At 44.8% G+C, this 23,644-nt stretch overlaps 1 protein-coding gene across 1 annotated transcript; it reads right to left on the reverse strand.

The window, feature by feature from the left end:
• Positions 1-6,245: 6,245 nt before the first annotated feature.
• On the reverse strand, positions 6,246-21,106 carry LOC141117567 (serine protease inhibitor A6-like). The gene is made up of 4 exons (XM_073610475.1): positions 20,473-21,106; positions 18,725-18,995; positions 15,069-15,216; positions 6,246-6,509 (listed from the first exon to the last, which is right to left on the reverse strand). The coding sequence occupies exons 1-4, from the start codon at positions 21,086-21,088 to the stop codon at positions 6,246-6,248; spliced, it is 1,299 nt and encodes a 432-aa protein (XP_073466576.1). The 5' UTR covers positions 21,089-21,106.
• Between the last annotated feature and the right edge of the window lie 2,538 nt (positions 21,107-23,644).

Raw genomic sequence — 23,644 nt, forward strand, 5'->3', positions numbered from 1 at the left:
CATAGCTAGGTCCAGTAGCAGGCCAAGATCAATACCAGGGAAATAGGCATAGCAAGCTCCAGTAGCAGGATGAGGTGAGTACCAGGGAAGCAGGCAGAGCAAGGTCTAGTAGCAGGCCGAGGTCAGTACCAGGGAAGCAGGCAGAGAATAGTCAGTGGCAAGCCAAGGTCGGTATCCAGAATCCACAGAGCTGGGTCAGCAACAGAAGATGAGTCAGCAAAAGCAGGAACACAAGAGCACCTGCTTTGGGAAAACTGAAGAACATCCAGCGATTAGCACACACCAGGATCTCCTTTAAGTAGGCAGCTTGGCGCCAATGCATGTGAATGTGCATGAAAATGCGCCTACACGTCAATGCACGCTAGATATTAGCCTGAGCTTATCTGTGCGCTGGTACATGTGCATGAGCATTAGCTGCATGGAGCTTTTGGAGCTTTGAGAATGGGGCCTAAATTAGTCATCAGGACACACAGCAGACTGCATCTAGTCCTGGCAAAGCTTTTTACATGTTTTACCCCATGATATGGAGTCCTAAAAACTCTCTGGCTGCCCCTCTATTTTTCACATTTTGATACTGTATTGCAGGGATATGAAATTAGTGGACCTCCAGCTGTTGCAAAACTACAAGTCCCATCATGCTTCTGGGTTTCATGCTTGTGGCTGTCAGAGTCTTGCTATGCCTCATGGGACTTGTAGTTCTGCAGCAGCTGGAGGTCTGCTAATTGCATATCCCTGCTGTATTGGTTCATCCTTGAAGCTCATCTGTTTTTGGCTTGTATCTCTGACTCGGCTAAATTGATGATAGGCAACTCCTATCCTCATATTGATTAGTGGTTCCAAATTAATAATAACTACTGCAGTAGGGAACAGACACAAAAGATACGCTCAGCATCTTTCCAAATTACTGTTCTGCTTTATTATGACGCAATTGAAGGTTTTTATGCACATGATTACGTAGGTATCACATTAATATTACAATTGTACATTTATGGTAACAAGGGGCGTTACATAGGCAGGCTAATTCTAATCAGGACTCGAAAGAATGTAAACATTTACTGAAAACATTATTAGTGCCGTGTGCACAGTGAGGGCCGTGTGCAATACATACAAAATACAATACAATTATATACAGAACTTACACATTTCCATTACAGTCTCCCCTCTTTTGATCAATATTTTGATCACTAACCATACCTGCTATCACCTTTAACCTGGAACCTCCACACGCTTAGGTGGAGGTAGTCCTGGCCAAAGAGGCAAAAAACTCCATTGTGGAGAAAATAATAGCTGAGCAACTTTTTCATTACAAAATGACTTTTCATTGTGAAAAACAAATGATTGATAAGACATATTTACAGAGTACTGGCTGTACACTCCTGTGGCCAGAATGGCCTTCTAGCTGAATTGTGGACATGCTGACTTATCAGCATATGTAAACACAGACAATTCTACATATAATACATACATACAAAAGACAAATATGACTTCAACATGGCTAAATATGACTTCAACTACTTTTCAAATATATATATCCCTTACAATTAAAGTAATTGAATCAAAAAGTACCCTAGACTGTGATCACAAGAGGGAAACAAATCAAACACAGAGATTTCTTTAATTTAGTCATTTTTGCAGTGTCTGGTGTGGATCCAGGTGACTTTTCCTTCAAGTTTTGCAAAAACTGTACATGAAATAGATGCTGTATTGAGTCTCCAAACTTTTCCTTATATATATAAATGTCTCTTAACAATCCAAAAGTCACCTGGCTTTAGTTTTAGATCCTTCCAAACTTTTAGGATCTGGAATTGGGGAGAAAACACATAAATGAGTTTGTCAAAAAACCTTAAAAGATCAGCAACATTCTCTGTGAGATCCGAATGGAGGACTTCAGCTGCTGAGACAAAATATTAGCAAGTGAGTAACACACTCCCAAACCAAATCCCATAGGGAGAGAGTCCAACATCCCCCTTAGGGGCTTCATAAAATATAAGAAAACATTCAGGCAAAAGTTTTCTAGTTTTCTAGTTTCTTACTCTACTTTGTCCGCTACATTGTAGACAGTAGGGGTGTAAAAATAAAACCGCAAAACTTCTAGTAAGGACTCTCCTATAAAAAATGATTTCCTCTGTTACTCTCTGTACTTTCTGGCACTCTGTACTTACAAACTACTTCTGATAACAATTTTTACTGTGGCCTTTGCAGTAGCATTTGCCACTGGACATCCAAAAAACATGTCCATACAGACAAAATGCATATTTGTAAGATCCTGACTTGGGCATCTGGATATATCTTTTTTGTAATCTCTGGGAGGGATGTTCAGCTTTTGGTAACACCTTTGGTAACAGGTAAAACAAGAAGTGGTATGTTATAAAAACAACTGTGGAGAACCCTGGCTCTATCCCACGCTCATTTACTAAGGCAGCCATAACTGCTTGTGACTGATGACACGGTCCATGTGTCAATCTGGAGGGAAAAGAGTGGCTGGCAGACATAAATGATCACTTTTTCCAAAGTCCTGTTTCATAAGAAGTTGCCCCCTGTGGACCACTTGTTCTTCTCGTTCTGGGGTCCTTAAAGTTGAATTATTAATCCCAGCTATACTGGGCCAGAACTAGGGTGGAATCTGTGAGTTGCACAGACCCATCAAGTGTCCGGGGCTGTAAATGCAGCATCCTTAGTCACCTGGTCTGCTTCCATGTGTGAAAGTTAATATGGCTACCTCAGCAAGAAGCTGGAAGGCTGAAAACAGCCAATCAAATTAACTTGGCATGCTTGGTTGGTTTACCTGCCGAAGTAAAAACAAACTTCTGGCCCTTCAAATGGAACCAAAAGCTCTCTATATCTCGACTATCTATATAAATATACACTCTTTTTATAGCTCACAGGCTTTGCTAAAACATGGAGCTCTGCTTCTTGAGCTGGGGAAAAAGGATCCAATGACTTTGAATACAGAGTATCTTTCTGGGTGATAAACTGCATACTCAAATCTACAAAAAATGTAATATCTGGGTCTTCAGGGAGTGTGTCCCGCACTGGGCTCACAGCAGCTGATTCCTACACCATCAATTTAACACATGTGGTTTTTCCTTTCTTTTGAATAAATGTCCACATTTTTCATTGTTAGATTTGTACATAAATAAACTCATATTTTAAACCTTTCATTAGACAAACATTTAGTTATCTGTATATTTGCTGCACAGAATGTCGGACCATTGACCAAAACAATATCTAACTTTGTCTAATAGCACCTTTGCATAAAAGCTACAGCTCTGATATATCGGGGTGATCCCTTCATTACTGGGTCCAGCTTGCATGAATATATTACAATGGCTTGTTTTCTATCATGCTATTTGTGTAAGAACTCCAGTTTCATGTTTCAAAAGACAACTTCTTCCTGGCAATATTATAATAAATGATAACAATACCCTGCGGTCATGGAGAGATGCCCATAAATCCAAAATATTCTTCTGCTTATACCACTGTACTTTACAAGAAAAAGGGGCACATCATTTCACAATCCACACATTCTGCTTTGGATTTCAAAAATAAAAATAAATAAAAACAAAAGGATCAATAATCTGTATGATGGACCAGAAAGCATCAAAAACTATAACACAACTGGCTGCAGGTGGCATCTATCCTAACAGGGTGTGTGGACTTGATGTGATGGGACTGTTATATTTAAATTTTATTTATTATTACTCTTACATCGTGGACCGCACATCAAGTTATTATCAAAAACCTTACAATATCATTTTTATAGAAGAACTTCTTATGTATCCCATCCATCTTGGCTTTGTTAAATATTATGGCAGCTTTATTCCAAATAACAACCTCATCTTAATCTTTTTTTTCTCTCAATAAGGGCTTATTGAATAAATGTAAAATTACAAAATTGTTATCTTAATCTAAACTAATCCCATTTTTACAAATTTCCCCAATAACCTGGATTTCATTTCCAACCAAAGGTTGTCTAAACCAGTTTCAATATATCTATATAATTGTTAAACTCATATTAGAAATTAATACTCATTATTACTTAATTTTACTTAATTTCCCTTTTTTAAATGCACTGTTTCCACTATCAAAGGATATTCAATTTGTGTAATACACGGTTAAATGTAACCTTCATTTTACCGTGTTTGGAAAACAGATTCAAAATAATTGTGATCACATTGTTTACCATTAGATTCGTTAACCCGGCACATTTTGTTATAAATGTTTTGTCTAAAAAACAGAAATTGGCATGATGTCTTTCCAGCTTATCACTAACCTCTCATCCCAGCCACATTTCTTTCAGGAGAGCACAAAGGAGGGGGTCACATCTGCGTACATGACACACACAAGCAATAGAACTAAAGGTCCCAGCATTCGCACATACATTTTTCCCATTTGTACACAACATGTGCATATCATTCTCTCACTTTCTTTTAACTCTTTAATATTTCCCTGCCTAAATTCTGCTTTCCTTATTTTGTTTAAATAACTTTTATATCTAGCTTCTATGATTCTATGATCAGATGGGGAGCCACAGTGCTCATCCCATCTTCCCTCTCTGACAACATATAAAGTATTCTGTTTTAACTCTCATTTCTCTGTTTCTGACTTTTACTAGTAGTGCCTGACCCCAAATTCATCCCACAACTTAACATGAAAATGTCCCTTTCTGTCTAGTGTTAATGTCACCCTTGATCCATCCTGCTCACATAGATAACTTGTTTCTCTAGCTGTTTACTCTGCATTAGTCTTAGTCCCTGTGGACCTTGGTAACCCAATTACCTATTGTGGATCTCTGTCCACTTTAACCATTAATATAGGGGCTCAGTATAGGCGGAACCACACCTTCGGTTCATATATAGCGCTTCTCTTGCGCTGGGCATTTTTGAGGGTCTCTTACCCTTCATTCCCTTACTTAATTCAATGCCCATAATGACTGGCCAGTCTTCTCTCTTCTCTACTTGTGCCTATACCCTCTTGCCTCTAAACTACTTTATCTAGCAGATGTACTACATATACCTGTGAACAGTACTATTCTTCCCTTTCTTATTTATAACACTCCGATGGACAGTAGACAGTGACAACATAACATATAACCACCAATCAATACAGTTCGATTAAGGGGAGTAAAATAGGTACCCTTTGTCCCGAAAATGCCTTACCGATCAAGGAAGTCTGATAACTCAAATGTAAGCAAAAGGCTTACCTCAGCCGGCTGATTATCAGAAATTCCCGGATCGTCTCAAGCTCCTCGTTTCGGATACTCAGGGTCACCTGGAATCCCCTCCTAAGGCAAAGCTCGCCATGCATGACTCGGCTAAATTGATGATAGGCAACTCCTATCCTCATATTGATTAGTGGTTCCAAATTAATAATAACTACTGCAGTAGGGAACAGACACAAAAGATACGCTCAGCATCTTTCCAAATTACTGTTCTGCTTTATTATGACGCAATTGAAGGTTTTTATGCACATGATTACGTAGGTATCACATTAATATTACAATTGTACATTTATGGTAACAAGGGGCGTTACATAGGCAGGCTAATTCTAATCAGGACTCGAAAGAATGTAAACATTTACTGAAAACATTATTAGTGCCGTGCACAGTGAGGGCAGTGTGCAATACATACAAAATACAATACAATTATATACAGAACGTACAAATTTCCATTACAATCTCCTTCACTCATTACCACGATCCAGAAAAAAACAAAAATCCAAAATTGTTCGGCCCATCTGCTTTATTATGAGCAGAATGGTTTCATTTTATGTAGCAGTTTACAGTGCATTCATAAAGTAATCAGCCCCCTTCACATTTTTCAATGTTGTTATGTTGCAGCTTGATGATACTACAGTTGTTTAAATTTCATCTTTTTTTCTCATTAATCTACACTCAGCACCCCATCATGACAAAGTGAAAACAGAATTTTTGAAATGTCTTTGAATTTATTAATACAAAAAATACCTGAAATATTGCAGCAGACAATGAATACTGTGTCAGAGCAAAAGCCATGAGGTCAAAGGAACTGCCTGCAGAGCTCAGAGACAGGATTATTGCGAGGTACAGATCTGGGGAAGGAAAAAAAAATCTGCTGCACTGAAATTTCCCAAGAGCACAGTGTCCTCCATAATTCTCAAATGGAAGAAGTTTGGCCCAACCAGCACTCTTCAAAGAGCTAGTCATCCGGCCAAACTGGGCAATCGTCAACGGTTCTTAGTAGGAGAGTTGACCAAGAGCCCAATGGTCACTCTGAATGAGTTCCAGAAATCCTGTTTGGAGATGGGACAAAGTTCCAGAAGGACTCTGGGTGTGTGTTCTGTGACCACAACGGATTTATGATTCGGCCCATTCCAAGAATGATTTTGGCAACTTTGTGGTAGAGGAGCACAAGGAATGGATGGTCAACTTTGAATTCTGGGCTTGCTATGGCTAAGTTCAATTGGGCATCAGTTGCACTGCTCGCCTCTGTTCCTCCCTCATCGATGTTGATAGAAGGCTGGTGGATAAACTGTCAACACAAATAGGTAAATGAATGAACTTACTCAAAAAATTTAAAAAAATACTTAAACAATTATTAAAGTGGTAGACCAAATATAGTGAATGCAGGCTCCTGGGGAGACCAGATATAGTGACTGCGGGCTCCTGGGGAGAGCAGATATAGTGAATATAGGCTCCTGGGGAGATCAGATATAGTGAATGCAGGCTCCTGGGGAGATCAGATATAGTGAATGCAGAGTCCTGGGGAGAGCAGATATAGTGACTGCAGGCTCCTGGGGAGACCAGATATAGTGACTGCAGGCTCCTGGGGAGAGCAGATATAGTGAATACAGGCTCCTGGGGAGATCAGATATAGTGAATGGAGGCTCCTGGGGATAACAGATATAGTGACTGCAGGCTCATGGGGGGGAGCAGATATAGTGAATGCAGGATCCCGGGGAGACCAGATATAGTGAATGCAGGCTCCCGGGGGAGAGCAGATATAGTGAATGCAGAGTCCTGGGGAGAGCATATATAGTGAATGCAGGGTCCTGGGGAGATCAGATATAGTGAATGCAGGCTCCTGGGGAGAGCAGATATAGTGAATGCAGAGTCCTGGGGAGACCAGATATAGTGATGCAGGCTCCTGGGGAGAGCAGATATAGTGAATGCAGGCTCCTGGGGAGACCAGATATAGTGACTGCAGGCTCCTGGGGAGAGCAGATATAGTGAATGCAGGCTCCTAGGGAGACCAGATATAGTGAATGCAGAGTCCTGGGGAGACCAGATATAGTGATGCAGGCTCCTGGGGAGAGCAGATATAGTGAATGCAGGCTCCTGGGGAGACCAGATATAGTGACTGCAGGCTCCTGGGGAGAGCAGATATAGTGAATGCAGGCTCATGGGGGGGAGCAGATATAGTGACTGCAGGCTCCTGGGGAGAGCAGATATAGTGAATGCAGAGTCCTGGGGAGATCAGATATAGTGAATGCAGAGTCCTGGGGAGAGCAGATATAGTGAATGCAGGGTCCTGGGGAGATCAAATATAGTGAATGCAGGCTCCTGGTGAGAGCATATATAGTGAATGTAGGCTCATGGGGGGGGGGGGGGGGCAGACATAGTAAATGCAGGATCCCGGTGAGACTGGATATAGTGAATGTAGGCTCCTGGGGAGATCAGATATAGTGAATGCAGAGTCCTGGGGAGACCAGATATAGTGATTGCAGGCTCCTGGGGAGATCAGATATAGTGATTGTAGGGTCCTGGGGAGACCAGATATAGTGAATGCAGGCTCCTGGGGAGAGCAGATATAGTGAATGCAGAGTCCTGGGGAGACCAGATATAGTGAATGCAGGCTCCTGGGGAGATCAGATATAGTGAATACAGGCTCCTGGGGAGATCAGATATAGTGAATACAGGCTCCTGGGGAGATCAGATATAGTGAATGTAGGATCCCGGGGAGACCAGATATAGTGAATGCAGGCTCCTGGGGAGATCATATATAGTGAATGCAGAGTCCTGGGGAGACCAGATATAGTGACTGCAGGCTCCTGGGGAGAGCAGATATAGTGAATGCAGGCTCCTGGGGAGACCAGATATAGTGAATGCAGAGTCTTGGGGAGATCACATATAGTGAATGCAGAGTCCTGGGGAGACCAGATATAGTGAATGCAGGGTCCTGGGGAGAGCAGATATAGTGAATGCAGAGTCCTGGGGAGAGCAGATATAGTGAATGCAGAGTCTTGGGGAGATCACATATAGTGAATGCAGGCTCCTGGGGAGAACAGATATAGTGAATGCAGGCTCCTGGGGAGATCAAATATAGTGAATGCAGAGTCCTGGGGAGAGCAGATATAGTGAATGCAGGCTCCTGGGGAGAGCAGATATAGTGAATGCAGGGTCCTGGGGAGACCAGATATAGTGAATTCAGAGTCCTGGGGGGAGCAGTAGGGTTGCCACCTCATCACTTTAAACCCAAACACATGGTAATTACACAGGTTCTGAGGCTAATTTAATGCTGATAGGGGCACCAAGTGAGTTTAATTACTACCTTAATCAGCCAGAGAACATGTGTAATTAATATTTGTTCAGTTTTAAAGGGATGAGTTGGCAACCCTAGAGAGCAGATATAGTGAATGCAGGCTCCTGGGGAGACCAGATATAGTGAATGCAGGCTCCTGGGGAGAGCAGATATAGTGAATGCAGGCTCCTGGGGAGACCAGATATAGTGAATGCAGGCTCCTGGGGAGAGCAGATATAGTGAATGCAGGCTCCTGGGGAGAGCAGATATAGACCCCTGCCGGGTTAGCCCTCCCATATCAAAGTTTAAAAAAAAATCTTATGCAGTTTGTTAGATCTTTGTTAGATCAGGTTAGATCAACCGTTGTTTGCGTTAGATCTCACACAGAAGAAGCGATATTAACAGTTATTTGCTGGAGGGGCTAACCCGTCATCAGCCCCCCCTTATCAAAAAATTGACCAAACAGTTAGCTATTTTGGAAGCAATTTGTTAGATCCGGTATGATCCGGTATGATCAAGCCCCCCCTTATCAAATTTTCGGCCCAAAAATAATTCAGGCCAATAGATATTCGTTAGACCCGGTATGATCAAGTGGTTTTAACGTTAGATCTCACATAATTAGAGACTTATTAAGTGATTAATGAGGGGGGGCTGGCCCCCCCTTATCAAATTTTTGGCCCAAAAATCATTCAGGCTAATAGATATTCGTTAGATCCGGTAAGATCAAGTGGTTTTAACGTTAGATCTCACATCATTTCAGAGATATTCCACATCAAAATAGAGATATTAGGTGGTACATATGGACGGGTTAGCCCCCCTTATCAAATTTTCTGGTCAAAAATCATTCAGACTAATAGATATTCGTTAGATCCGGTAAGATCAAGAGATTTTAACGTTGGATCTCACATCATTTCAGAGATTTCATATTCTTTGCCAATAACAACATCCAAGTTAGTAGATAATTGTTAGATGAAGTTATTATTGCATTAAACCTAGCATGCACATGGCAGAAATCAGTAATAATCGCAATGTAAGTAGGGATAAAAGCTTGTTGCAGTTTGATCAGTGAGATGTTTTATTTAATCTATGATAAATACATAACAGTTCGTTATTTTATATGAGAAGTTAGGCCCCTGTGGCAGTAGCTTAAAATTAATAAATTTTGGCATTGCTGCTCTAAATTGTGGGCACAACTGGAACAGGCCCAGACTGACATTCTGCTGCCAGGGGCTCTGTGGTGCTATGACCAACCACCGCCTGTGCTGAAGTCACACCCCATAATGGGTACGACACTCCGCATATACTCCCAGGTCAGCACACAGAACCGGCTTTCTTCCCTGATTCCCCATTGTTCCCTATCATAGAAAAAACGTGGTTCCTCCCTTGTCTGGAACCCCAAATGTTTCGGACCCTAAGCCAAACAGGTAGGGTCCAGGCATCCCACTTCCTAACGGGAGGCCAATGGCCTTCCACAGTAGTGCTAATGAGCCCTTCAAACTTTCCTTGTGGACAGTGCTACAATTACAACACTTTCTCAATACTTTGCCTAATCCACAGGGATTTAATCGTCCCCTGACGTCCTTTGAAGCATACTGTTCCAAAGAGGGTTCCCTTCCACAGGCTCTATCCAAAACATACGCCCTCTTGAACTGTCCGGCTGAACAACCACACTTACCATTCTTGAACAAATGGGAAAGTAAGCTGGGGCGTACATTTACATCTGCTCAGATACAACATGTCCTCAGATTTTCGTTGAAATCATCGCTTTGTACGAAAATTAAAGAGACCAACTATAAACTGTTAACAAGGTGGTACCTCACCCTGCAACTACTGACCAATGTTGGAGATGCCAGGGGGATGGAGGAACACGACTTCACATATTTTGGTCGTGCCCTAAATTGATTCACTTCTGGGAGACAGATAAACTACGCAAAAATTTACGGAATACAAGGTTCCTGGTGATCCAGCTTTTTCTTGCTACATGTCTCCTCCATCTGAGCCAAACTCTATAAAAACTCCATTCCAAATGAGATGGAAGGTCTGGTACTCACTGCACAACACCAACAGGAAAAATACTCTAAAACTTGGGGACTATGGAACCAGTTTGTCGTTTCCGCAGAGGGTACTGCCCTTCTTGGGACTTAATGTCACAGATAAGTTCTGGAGCCCGTTCACCATAGTTATCCTGAACCAACGCCATTAAACCCCCCCATCAGCCTTACCCCCCCCCCCTTCTCTCCTTTTACCTTTTCCATCCTTTTTTCCTTACCTTCTTTGATTATTGAAAATGAGAAAATAGTTTTGGGCAACAGCGGGTCTTGCTCCACAGCCCATTTTCCATCTTTAAAACTGATAGGCCAGGAGGTAAGCAGCCTTTTGAGCAGTGTGCCGAAAAATGTTTTCAAAGAAATTGCCGATTTTATAACAAAAAAAGTCAACTTCACAATCTCAATCACCAAAAGGATTTTTTATAAAGTAAATGCTGTAAACTACTTTAGTAGTGAGAAATTAACATCCTGCACTCTCACGCCTCAGATCAACCCCAATTCATACACCTTCACATCTCAGATCACTGTATCACCTGCAAATCTGCCCCACCACTGTACCCCCCTGCTCAACTGCCCCACCACTGTAACCCCCTGCACATCTGCCCCACCACTGTAACCCCCTGCACATCTGCCCCACCGCCGTACCCCCTGCACATCTGCCCCACCGCCGTACCCCCATGCTCTTCTGTCTCACTGCTGAACCATCTTCTCATCTGTCCTAACACTGAACTTATCTGCTCATCTGCCCCACCACTGTAACCCCCTTTCTCATCTGTCCCACCTCTCTAACCCCCTTTCTCATCTGCCCCACCACTGTAAACCCCTTTCTCATCTGCCCCACCACTGTACCTCCCGCACATCTGTCCCACCTCTGTTCCCCCTGCTCATCTTCCCCACCTCTGTAACCCCCTTTCTCATCTGCCCCACCACTGTAACCCCCTTTCTCATCTGTCCCACCTCTCTAACTCCCTTTCTCATCTGCCCCACCACTGTAAACCCCTTTCTCATCTGCCCCACCACTGTACCTCCCGCACATCTGTCCCACCTCTGTTCCCCCTGCTCATCTTCCCCACCTCTGTAACCCCCTTTCTCATCTGCCCCACCACTGTAACCCCCTTTCTCATCTGCCCCACCTCTGTAACCCCCTTTCTCATCTGCCCCACCACTGTAACCCCCTTTCTCATCTGCCCCACCTCTGTAACCCCCTTTCTCTTCTGCCCCATCACTGTACCTCCTGCACATCTGTCTCACCTCTGTTCCCCCTGCTCTTCTGCCCCACCGCTGTAACCCCCTGCTCATCTGTACCACTAATGTACCTCCTTTCTCCTCTGCCCCGCCACTGTACCCTCTGTACATCTGCCCCACCTCTGTTCCCCCTGCTCTTCTGCCCAACCACTGTAACCTCCTGCTCATTTGTCCACCAATGCACCTCCTTTCACATCTGCCCCACCGCTGTACCCCCCTGCTCTTCTGTCCCCCTGCTAAACCCCCTTCTCATCTGCCCCAACACTGAACCCCTCCTGATCATTTTCCCACCACTGTAACCCCCTTCTCATCTGGCCCAACACTAAACCCACCCCCTGCTCATCTGCCCCATCACTGTACCCCCCTGCTTTTCTGTCCCACTGCTGAACCCCCTTCGCATCCCTCCCACCACTGCACCTTCTGCACATCTGCACCACCACTGTACCCCCTTGCTCTTCTGCCCCACCACTGTAACCCCCCTGCTCATCTACCCTATCAATGTACCATTTTTATTATCTGCCCCACCACTGAACCTCTCTGCACATTTGCCCCACCGCCATATTCCCATGCTCTTCTGTCTACTACTGAATCACCTTCTCATCTGCCCTACCACTGTAACCCGCTTTTTCATCTGCCTTACTAATGTACCTCCTGCACATCTGTTTCACCTCTGTACCCCCTGCTCTTCTGGCCCACCTATGTTCCCCCTGTTCTCCTGCCCCACCACTGTAACCTCCTGCTCATCTGTCCCACCAATACACCTCCTTTCACATTTGCCCCACTGTTCTACCCCCCCTGCTTTTCTGTCCCACCACTGAACCTCCTTCTCATCTGCACCAAAACTGAACCCCCCCTGCACATCTGCCCCATGGCTGTACCCTCCTGTTCTTCTGTCCCACATCTAAAGCCCTCCTGCTCATTTTTCCCACCAATGTACCCTCTTCTCATCTATGATATGTGTGATATGCAGAGTGGTAAAAGGAAGCAGAGATGAGACACATCTACTTGTCCTGGCACACTCATCCTGCTGATTCACCTCTCACATCCAGCCCACGTTCATGTATGTGATGTATGTGATGTATGGGATGTATGGGATGTATGGGATGTATGGGATGTATGTGATGTCACATACGAGCATCTGGAATGGATGTGCAATGATGAGCTCAGGTCAGGGGCATTTTCTGAAAGCAGTGGGCCTGTGTGCAGGATCATAAGTTGGGCTGAGGAAAAGTTTTTGCGCCGCAGCAAAAGTTGGGTGTGATTTTCATTGCGCTGAATATAAGGGGGGGCCAGCCCGTCCATATGTACCACCTAATATCTCTATTTTGATGTGGAATATCTCTGAAATGATGTGAGATCTATCGTTAAAAACACTTGATCTTACCGGATCTAACGAATATCTATTAGCCTGAATGATTTTTGGGCCGAAAATTTGATAAGGGGGGGCCAGCCCCCCCTCATTAATCACTTAATAAGTCTCTAATTATGTGAGATCTAACATTAAAAACACTTGATCATACCGGATCATACCGGGTCTAACAAATTGCTTCCAAAATAGCTAACTGTTTGGTCAATTTTTTGAAAAGGGGGGCTGATGACGGGTTAGCCCCCCCAGCAAATAACTGTTAATATCGCTTCTTCTGTGTGAGATCTAACGCAAACAACGGTTGATCTAACCTGATCTAACAAAGATCTAACAAACTGCATAAGATTTTTTCAAAAATTTTGATATGGGGGGGCTAACCCGGCAGGGGTCAGATATAGTGAATGCAGGCTCCTGGGGAGAGCAGATATAGTGACTGCAGGCTCCTGGGGAGATCAGATATAGTGAATGCAGAGTCCCGGGGAGATCAGATATAGTGAATGCAGAGTCCTGGGGAGACCAGATATAGTGAATGCAGAGTCCTGGGGAGACCAGATATAGTGAATGCAGAGTCCTGGGGAGACCAGATATAGTGAATGCAGGGTCCTGGGGAGACCAGATATAGTGAATACAGAGTCCCGGGGAGATCAGATATAGTGAATGCAGAGTCCTGGGGAGAGCAGATATAGTGAATGCAGGCTCCTGGGGAGACCAGATATAGTGAATGCAGAGTCCTGGGGAGACCAGATATAGTGAATGCAGAGTCCCGGGGAGATCAGATATAGTGAATGCAGAGTCCTGGGGAGAGCAGATATAGTGAATGCAGGCTCCTGGGGAGATCAGATATAGTGAATGCAGGGTCCTGGGGAGATCAGATATAGTGAATGCAGAGTCCCGGGGAGATCAGATATAGTGAATGCAGAGTCCTGGGGAGACCAGATATAGTGAATGCAGAGTCCTGGGGAGACCAGATATAGTGAATGCAGAGTCCTGGGGAGACCAGATATAGTGAATGCAGGGTCCTGGGGAGACCAGATATAGTGAATACAGAGTCCCGGGGAGATCAGATATAGTGAATGCAGAGTCCTGGGGAGAGCAGATATAGTGAATGCAGGCTCCTGGGGAGACCAGATATAGTGAATGCAGAGTCCTGGGGAGACCAGATATAGTGAATGCAGAGTCCCGGGGAGATCAGATATAGTGAATGCAGAGTCCTGGGGAGAGCAGATATAGTGAATGCAGGCTCCTGGGGAGATCAGATATAGTGAATGCAGGGTCCTGGGGAGACCAGATATAGTGAATGCAGAGTCCCGGGGAGATCAGATATAGTGAATGCAGAGTCCTGGGGAGACCAGATATAGTGAATGCAGAGTCCCGGGGAGATCAGATATAGTGAATGCAGAGTCCTGGGGAGAGCAGATATAGTGACTGCAGGCTCCTGGGGAGACCAGATATAGTGAATGCAGGCTCCTGGGGAGATCAGATATAGTGACTGCAGAGTCCTGGGGAGAGCAGATATAGTGAATGCAGGGCGCTGGGTTTAGCAACACTTTAGGATAACAAGGTAATATATATATCTATATATATATATATATATATAAATATATATATATAGATATATATATATATCTATATATATATATAATTTTTTTTAAGACAAATAACGTTTTTTTTTCCATGCTATTGTGTTGCAACAATTATTTTTTTTCTCGCAATACTTAGGCAATTAAACAAAATGCACTTTTTTCACTTTAACGTAAAAATAAGTAGGGCTACTGCAGATAAAAGCGCACATATTATTCAGTAAGCAGTGCAAAATAAAGCATGGTAAGTCAGTAATAAGGAAAAGTTAAGCTGCAGGGTGACCACAGCCCAATACTGGTGAGAAGTCCTTTGCAAAAAAAAGATACTCACTGCTGAAACCCTTAGCTTTTCTTTCTCTGAGATTCCAGAGAAGTCAGGATTGTCACTACCCATAATTCCCATCTCCATGTCTAGCAACCCATAGGCCACATTGACCGGGGTATTGAAGGACACTTTGGGTATGTAGAGGTCCAACAAACTGTGGAGGAAAATACACATCAGTGTCTGTATTAGCAATCCCAACCATCCCAGGCTTTCTCAATGAGGCAAAAAGTGTTTGAAAGCTACAACAACCCCTATCAGCCAATCAAAAAATGTCTCATTTAATTCCAGTGGGGGCCGGTCCATACAGAGTGCAGGGGCGCCGCCCCCCTCATCCATCCACCTGGCCCCTAATCTACATGCAGGGTGCCGGACACATGGATTTCTATGTTTTTTTTTTTTGAAGCATGTGATTAAAGCCTGAGGCTCTAACTGGCTTAAAAAATAGGTGGGCTGTGCCCCGAGCCCACCCTTTTTTTTTAAGCCATGTAGCCCACCACTTGTGTGACAATAGAGAATTAATCTTCGCTATTGTCTTCCTGCTTCTCCTCCCGGCAACATTCAGTGAGTGAGCCTGGTTGGGTTGTCGTCCCGCTGGGTAGTTATGCTTTGTGGAACCTTAACTTCAGTACAGTTCTCTTTCTGCAACTGGACTCTGAGATAGGGTCTCCACCTTTTCTTCAAGCCAAACCAAAACACTTTATCGGCCTGGGACACCTTTAGGTGCCCCAAGGAGAGCAGTAATGTGGTGCGCATAGCGTGCTGCAGTGAGCAGTGGGTGTGGCCAAATTGCTCTTGCTGACACCACCAGCATCACCCTGCCTCCCAGTGAATCCGAACCTGCCCCATGACAGCCGCCCACAGCTTCCGGGCGGCAAAAGATTTGCGTGTGACTATCTTGGTTACTTGGGGAGCCACAGCTGGTCTGAATAATGTGTCCAGGTTTCAGTCCGCCTGAAAACCTGGACACATGATTCAAAACCCGGACTGTCCGGGTAAATCCTGGACGGGTGGCAACCCTACTCTGAGTGTTTACTGCCGCCTCACCACGCTGCACCTCCCCACAATCCCCTTAGGGGGTTGTCATTACGTCAGCCAGGCTCAGAGTACTAACACACTTTTAGGGAATCATCATTGTGTGTTGTAGCAGAGTGCTCCCTTACCCAACTTGCTTAGCGGTGGGCAGAGGTTTTGCTACCCCCAATTATCTGGGCTCCCGTATCTCCTACGATCCACCCAGGAGATATAAATTCTGCCTCTTAGTGCACCCAGGGAACCCATGCCACCAAGTTTTGGGTCCTCCATCATTGTTCCCAGCATGTGTGCTGCTGGGTGAGAATGCATGAGCACGCAACTTCATCTTAAGTCCCAGTCACTGTGGTGAGCACTATGCTATCTGCCTTTCAATGGGGTGGCCCTGCTTCTTCTGCAACCCCCCCTTGTACTCCCATCTCTAGGACTCCTTCTACCACCAGAGCATTCAAGTCAGGGACTCCTCCTGCCTTTCCCCTATGGAGCTTGTTTCCTGCGGCTGACCACCTAGGCTACCAACTACAGCCAACCTCCAGTGTTACCCCCCAGGAACTGCAAGTTACTGTATTTGTACTAAACTGAACTGTGCGGTACTGTTGTGCTGTCCTGCCACCTAGTGTCCTTAGTGGGAACTGATCCTAGGCAGCTCCTGTTGCTTCAATAGTTGCATTGCCTGTTATATATTGTTCTGTGCTTATGGTATACCCCTTTACTCATACCTCCCAACATTTTGAGATGGGAATGAGGGACACCGACTAGCAAACATATGTAGGCATAGGACACGCCTCCTGCCACACCCCTTAAAGGAGAATTAACCAAAAAAAAAAGGTTTATTAAATCTACAAGGGCTTTTTTTTACCACTACTATTCCTTTATATTGGCTTTTAGAATTTACAAACGCAGCAATTTAGAAATTGGATGAAAGGTTTAGCGCTGGGAAACACTTTTTGAAAGATAAAAAGTGCATTTTATATACAACTATATAGATCAGACCAAAATGAGGGACAAAAGAGGGACAGAGGGACATTGCTCCAAATCAGGGACAGTCCCTCGAAATCAGGGACAGTCGGGAGCTATGCTTTACTATCCTATTATCATTTCCAGTTTATCCAGCATTTATCCAGTAATCATCAACCTGCACATTTCTGTTTGTATGATCATTTGGCTCAGGGGCAGCCCATCCATTGTGGGCGCACGGGCGCCGCCTCCCTTATCCACCGCCTCCACCCTCCCTATCCATGAATTGCTATGGCGGGGGGGTGTTTTTTGAAGCACCTGATAAGAGCTAGAGGCTCTAATAGGCTTCAAAATAGGGTGGGCTCGGGGCGCAGAGCATTGCGTCTGGAGCCTACCCTAGTTGTGTTGCAACAGCAAATTAATATTTGCTGTTGCAACACTGAATCTCGTCCCAGCCTGATACCCGTCACCCGATTGGCTGAAAGGACAGGCGATCCTATTGGACGTCTAGGAGGAAGGGAGGAGACGCACGGCAGAAGCGAGGAGGAGAAGACACAGGCTGCAGCCTGATGTCCACCGATGCCACGATCCCCGCCACTGCCCGATGAGCCCACCGCTGCCCGATCCCCACCGATGCATGATGTGCCTGCCCATGCCCGATCCCCGCCGATACATGATGTGCCTGCCCATGCCCGATCCCCACCGATGCATGATGTGCCTGCCCATGCCCGATCCCCACCGATGCATGATGTGCCTGCCCATGCCCGATCCCCACCGATGCATGATGTGCCTGCCCATGCCCGATCCCCACCGATGCATGATGTGCCTGCCCATGCCCGATCCCCACCGATGCATGATGTGCCTGCCCATGCCCGATCCCCACCGATGCATGATGTGCCTGCCCATGCCCGATCCCCGCCGATGCATGATGTGCCTGCCCATGCCCGATCCCCACCGATGCATGATGTGCCTGCCCATGCCCGATCCCCACCGATGCATGATGTGCCTGCCCATGCCCGATCCCCGCCGATGCATGATGTGCCCGACGATACCCGATCCCCGCCGATGCATGATGTGCCTGCCGATGCCCGATGTGCCCACCGCCTAGATGCATAGCTCCCAACTGTCCCTGATTTCGAGGGACTGGCCTTGATTTGGAGCAATGTCCCTCTGTCTCTCTTTCCTCCTCATTTGTCCCTCATTTTGGTCTGATCCATATAGCTGTATATAAAATGCACTTTTTATCTTTCAAAAAGTGTTTCCCAGCGCTAAACCTTTCATCCAAATTCTAAATGGCTGCATTTGTAAATTCCAAAAGCCAATATAAAGAAATAGTAGTGGTAAAAAAAGCACTTGTGAGTTGAACCAATCTTGTTTTTCGTACAATTCTTCTTTAAGGGGGCGTGGCAAGGGGCGTGTCCTATGCCTGCATACTTTTGCTGATAGGTGTCCCTCATTCCTATCTCAAAAAATTGGGAGGTGTATAGATGGGGTAAGTGCCGGTGGACTGGCAGACAGCGAGGGGGGTGGGGGGGTTTGAGGTGCCGCACGAGCGTGGGGGGGGGGGTTGTTTGCCGCCCCCCTCAAGCAAAAAACCACCAGCCGCCACTGATTTGGCTGATACCTTTAACAGTGCTAAAGCTAAAGTTAAAGATTTAAGCGACCATCGAGTGTACCTGGTTTTCATTGAGCGCAGGTATTTTTTTAATCTCTGGGGGGTCAGTTGTTGTTCCATGTGAAGGACATCCCCCAGTTTTGGTACGATGATGAGAAGGGATATGTTCCCGGAGTACGGCGCTTCCACCACCTTGCATCCCATCTCTTTGTCCTTATACGTCTTATACATTCTCCGCCGGTGCATCATCGGCACTGCGATCGGTCTCTCCTCGTTCACCATGAAGTTTCTCTTCTTTGTGTTTTGTTTTTCAAATTCTGATTTCCATTTTGCTGGAGGAACAAAAAAAAATGTCTTTTCTGGGTAAACTGTCATGGTTTAGGATTTATGTTATAAAACATCCAATAAAAAAATGTCTTCATAAATTTTGGCCAAAATGTATTCTGCTACATGTCGTTGGTAAAAAAAAATCCCAATAAGAGTATATTGATTGGTTTATAGCGTCTACAAACTATGGGATATATACTGGAATTTTAATTTTTTTTTATACTAGTAATGGCGTGGATCAGCGACTTATAGTGGGACTGCGATATTGTGGTGGACAGTCGAACACTAACTGATATTTTTGACATTTTGTGGGGACCAGTGACACTAATACAACGATCAGTGTTAAAAATATGCACTGTCACTGTACTAATGACACTGGCAGGAAAGAGATTAAACATCTAGGGTGAGCAAAGGGTTAACTGTGTGCCTAGCCAGTGTTTTACTGTACTATGTGTGCTATTTTTACTCAGGATGGATCTTTTTCCCTGCTCTGCAGGGACACAAAATCCATCCCTCCCCCCCTTGTCAGATTAGAGATTTGCCTACATAGGCAGAGCTCCATTCTGTCTCTCTGCCCGACGATCGGCGGGTGCCGATGGACATCAATTGCCCGGCACCTGAAGATCAGCTTCTGCTGTGAGTAATCACAGCAGAAGTGGCCCGCCGGCCGCATGCGCGTGCCTCCCCTAGGCAGAAGTGCAGGATCACGTATATATACAGCAGTACCTTGGATTACGAGCACAATTCGTTCCAGAAGAATGCTTGTAATCCAAAGCACTCGTATATCAAAGCGAGTTTCCCTATAAGAAATAAAGGAAACTCTGATAATCCGTTCCACAGCCACTGCTTGTCTATGCAGTACCGCATGTGGCCAGAGGTGGGGGGGGGGGCGTCGGAAACACTCGAAAACCACTCAAAGACACTCGGAGAAGCACGGAGACATTCTGTAACGGAGTGTTTCTGAGGGTTTCAGAGTGTCCCCGAGCGGCTCCAAGCGACTCCGAGTGTCTCCGAGCCGTCGTTACTCGCAATTCGAGGTTCCACTGTATGTGATTCTGCACAGGAGGGCCGCCCTGTAGCGGTAAATATGCTATAGGGCGGTCCTTAACTGGTTAGCCAAACCCACCACCAAACAAGAGAAAGGGGAGATGCTCTCATGTCCTGAAGAGCTTTTTGACTCTTCCCAGCATTCCATGCATTGGCTTCCTCCTACAACTATCTTGCTGAATTTGGCCACAAATGTCCGGAGGTGGACAAATGATGCAAACAAAATAAAGAAAAAAAAATAGCAGTTTGTAAATCCTTGTGCTGCCCCCCTTACCCTGTAGATTTAGGGACTGGCCTACAAGTGACTTATGGAAGATAGAGCCCTTCTAGGATCGACTGTTGAAAAACTGAGTATGAAAATGGTTGGATCTGTAGTTATGTAACATCTGTTGCTCCAAAATCTACTTTCTGTAGTCAGCAGTGAAATGGACTTACCTCGGAAGACTACATAATCTAGGAGAACCATCGATTTTTTGGAATCCAAGTCACTGACCACATTCTGTATCTTATGGTCTGCTCTGTCACTCACAATCTTATTGATTGCCTTCTCAGCATTCTGAGGGTCACTGAAGCTGATGGTCTGAATGGAGGCGTTGTAGTAGCGAGCCACATTATATTGGTATTCTAGTAAAATATTTGTCGAATTGTCTATGAAGATCTCATTACCGAGCTTGATTTCCACGTCTTTGGTTTGCTGACTTACCACTTGAATGAGCTTTCTATTGCCCTCATTTAGCTCTTCGTTGGTCGTGGTGTCATTCAGGCTCATGGCTTGGAGAATTTTCATGCGAGTTTTTGATCGGGCTCCGAGAGCCAGCATGGAGAGGGTTGTGTAGACGCTGACTGGTGAAAAAAATATGTTTGGTTGGGGTCTTGCTGATAGCGGAGAAAAGCGTTTATAAATCCTCAATGCAAACTTCATTTGAGCTTTAGATAGGTCTAAATCTTGCAGTTTGGCATAAAGATTGTAGTTATGTCCTTCATTTAGTTTGAAAGGGTCGGTCGCAAGGATCAGCAAGATGAACAACTGGAGGAGAAGAAGAGTCTTCATCTTTCTTTCACACCAATTCCACACCTGTGTAAAATAAAATACATGTTTTGGAGTTATTACCAGTAAACTGTTAGAAGGGTTCTTTGGGTCCTCCATATCCCTTGTTATAAAAAGGTCTCCCACCTATACTCCCACCTATACTCCAAATGGGTCCAAGGCCCAGGCTCAAAGATGTATTCTTGCTGCTTATAACTTGCACAAAGTAAACTGATCAAGGGATCCTTGAAACATTTTCTTTCTTATCCTTTGCTTTAAAAGGGTCTACTTCTTATCCTTGGGTACTTTTGGACACATAAACAAGGCCATAAGTAAGTGCACCTTGCACCTATTGATGATGTGTAGTCTCAGGGTATGGTAATCATCATTGTTAGTACACGTGTTTAATGTCAGGACCTGGATCAGCTACTGGTGGAACTGTGTTTGCCAGAGAGGAATGTTGCAGTTCCAGTATCTCAGCCAGCAGATCCCAGTAATCAGTTTCCACATGATGCTGGTTGCTGTGAGGGTATTTAATTCCTCCTCTACCCTCTTGCTCCAGTGTTTTTGCCAGATACTGCTAGCTGTTTATTCTGTTTTTGGGTAACCTATGCCTTGGGTAGATCTGAATGGCAGTTAAAATGTGGAGCAGTCTTTAGAAACCTTGATGAGGGAGGTCCAGTTGTGATGGGACACCCTGGTGTCAAGCTATCTCTCTGGTGTTAAGTCTACAGATTGTCTTCAGAATCCCAGTGTTGGGTCATACACTGTATTAAGGAATTGTAAGCTCCTTGTGTTGTCCCTCCTCAGAGATCTGACCAGCAGAGAATCCAGACAGCTTTTGGACCCCAGCGGCGGGGCAGAGTGAATCGTCCAGAGGCCACTACTTAAGGGATGAACTGTCAGGGCCTGGATCACCTGCTGATGGAACTGTGCTTCCCAGAGTGGAAGTTTGTAAATCGGGTGACCAACAGCCGTTGTCTCCCAGTGGCACATGCCAGTAATCAATTTCCACCTGATGCTGGCTGCTGGGAAGGTATTTAGTTCCTTCTCTATATTTCCCTCTCTCTCTCCAGTGTTTTGCTTTGCTGCCAGACACTGCTCGTGTTTTATCCTGTTTCTGCTCTTGATTCTATTCTTTGCCTTGTACCTACACCCTGAACCCTTCACCTTCTAAACTTTATGAAACCAATAACTGAATTGTGAATTTTTTTAATTTGTGCAAAGACTCTAATGTGTATGTGGATCTCGTTTTTAAATCCTAAATCACCTGATGTTAATTCCTAAATATGTGTATATTTAAAAGGCACATACATGAGATTAGGAGAATCAAAATTTAAATATGCATAATGTGAAAACAATCCAAGTCCACAGAAAGTATTTTTAACAGTCCATCAGTGACATAAGTCCACTAGATGACGCCTTGTGATATTCTGCTAAACAAATCCCAGTGATTTTGCAGTGTACTTAGGCAACTAGTCCATGAAACGTGTTTCACTCGTGCTGCATGCAGTGCTCTTTTCCTACACCAGGTGTGCTCTTACCTGGGAGGAAAATGGGTCATATGTATGGCTAGGATCAATTGGAGCTTGTGTCCCTACCCAGGGCAGGGCCGTTTTTAAGGCAGGCAGTTTAAATTCTCTTGCCCCTTGAAGTTTTAGTCCCGTGCTGTGTCCTGATATCTCAGTGTGAAGTGCTGCTACTAATGCTGCCCAGCTCTGTCCTATTGTTTTGTACAAATGACTCATCTGCAGACCCTGTATTTACCGGCAATCATATGTAAATGGTGGTGGCATTCATATGTAAATAGCTGCATCCGGCGACATAGATATGTAAATAAAGGCGGCATTCATATGCCCCCTACAGTGAGGAGATGATGTGCTGTAACCTCTAGCAACCAATCAGTGAGCAGTATTACATTACAGTAATCTCTAGCAACCAATCAACAAGCAGAAATCTTGTGCTGTAACATCTAGCAACTAATCAGTGAGCCGTTATGTGTGCTGTAACCTCTAGGAACCAGTCAGTGAGCGGTAATGATACACTGTAACCTCTGGCAACCAATCGCTGCCTGATCTGATTCAGTAAACTGATTTTAAGTCTAGCTGCTATTTATTGTATGTCTCAGAGCAGGTGGAGAGCGAAATTGCATTGGAGGGGGGCCCAAGAAAACGCTTGCCCAGGGTCCAATCAGTATTAAAGACGGCCCTGACCCAGGGGACTAGATGTACAAGTCCTGTGGTTCACTGCTACGGTTGCTTCCTCCTTCTCCTACAAGTCTATCCCATCAGCCATATGCATAAAAATATGAGAACCGCCTATAGTGCTTTATCCTTAAACCCACTTAATTTATTGTTTAAAAAACTACAAGTGTTGCACTCAGATTTAAAAGGCTGCCGGGGGGGGGGGGGGGGGCTTCTGTGCTCTACGTGACCGACCCTGGGTGGGGGGGGTATGGATTGTTTGTGCCCCCCCCCCCAAAAAAGAATCAGCCACTGAGTTGGAGGAAGAATAACAGCAAAAATATCCAGAAAAATGTATTTCAGAAAAGTTATAAATTGATTTGTATTTTAATGAGTG

The sequence above is a fragment of the Aquarana catesbeiana genome, linkage group LG13, assembly GCF_042186555.1.
Source record: "Aquarana catesbeiana isolate 2022-GZ linkage group LG13, ASM4218655v1, whole genome shotgun sequence".
NCBI lineage: Eukaryota > Metazoa > Chordata > Amphibia > Anura > Ranidae > Aquarana > Aquarana catesbeiana.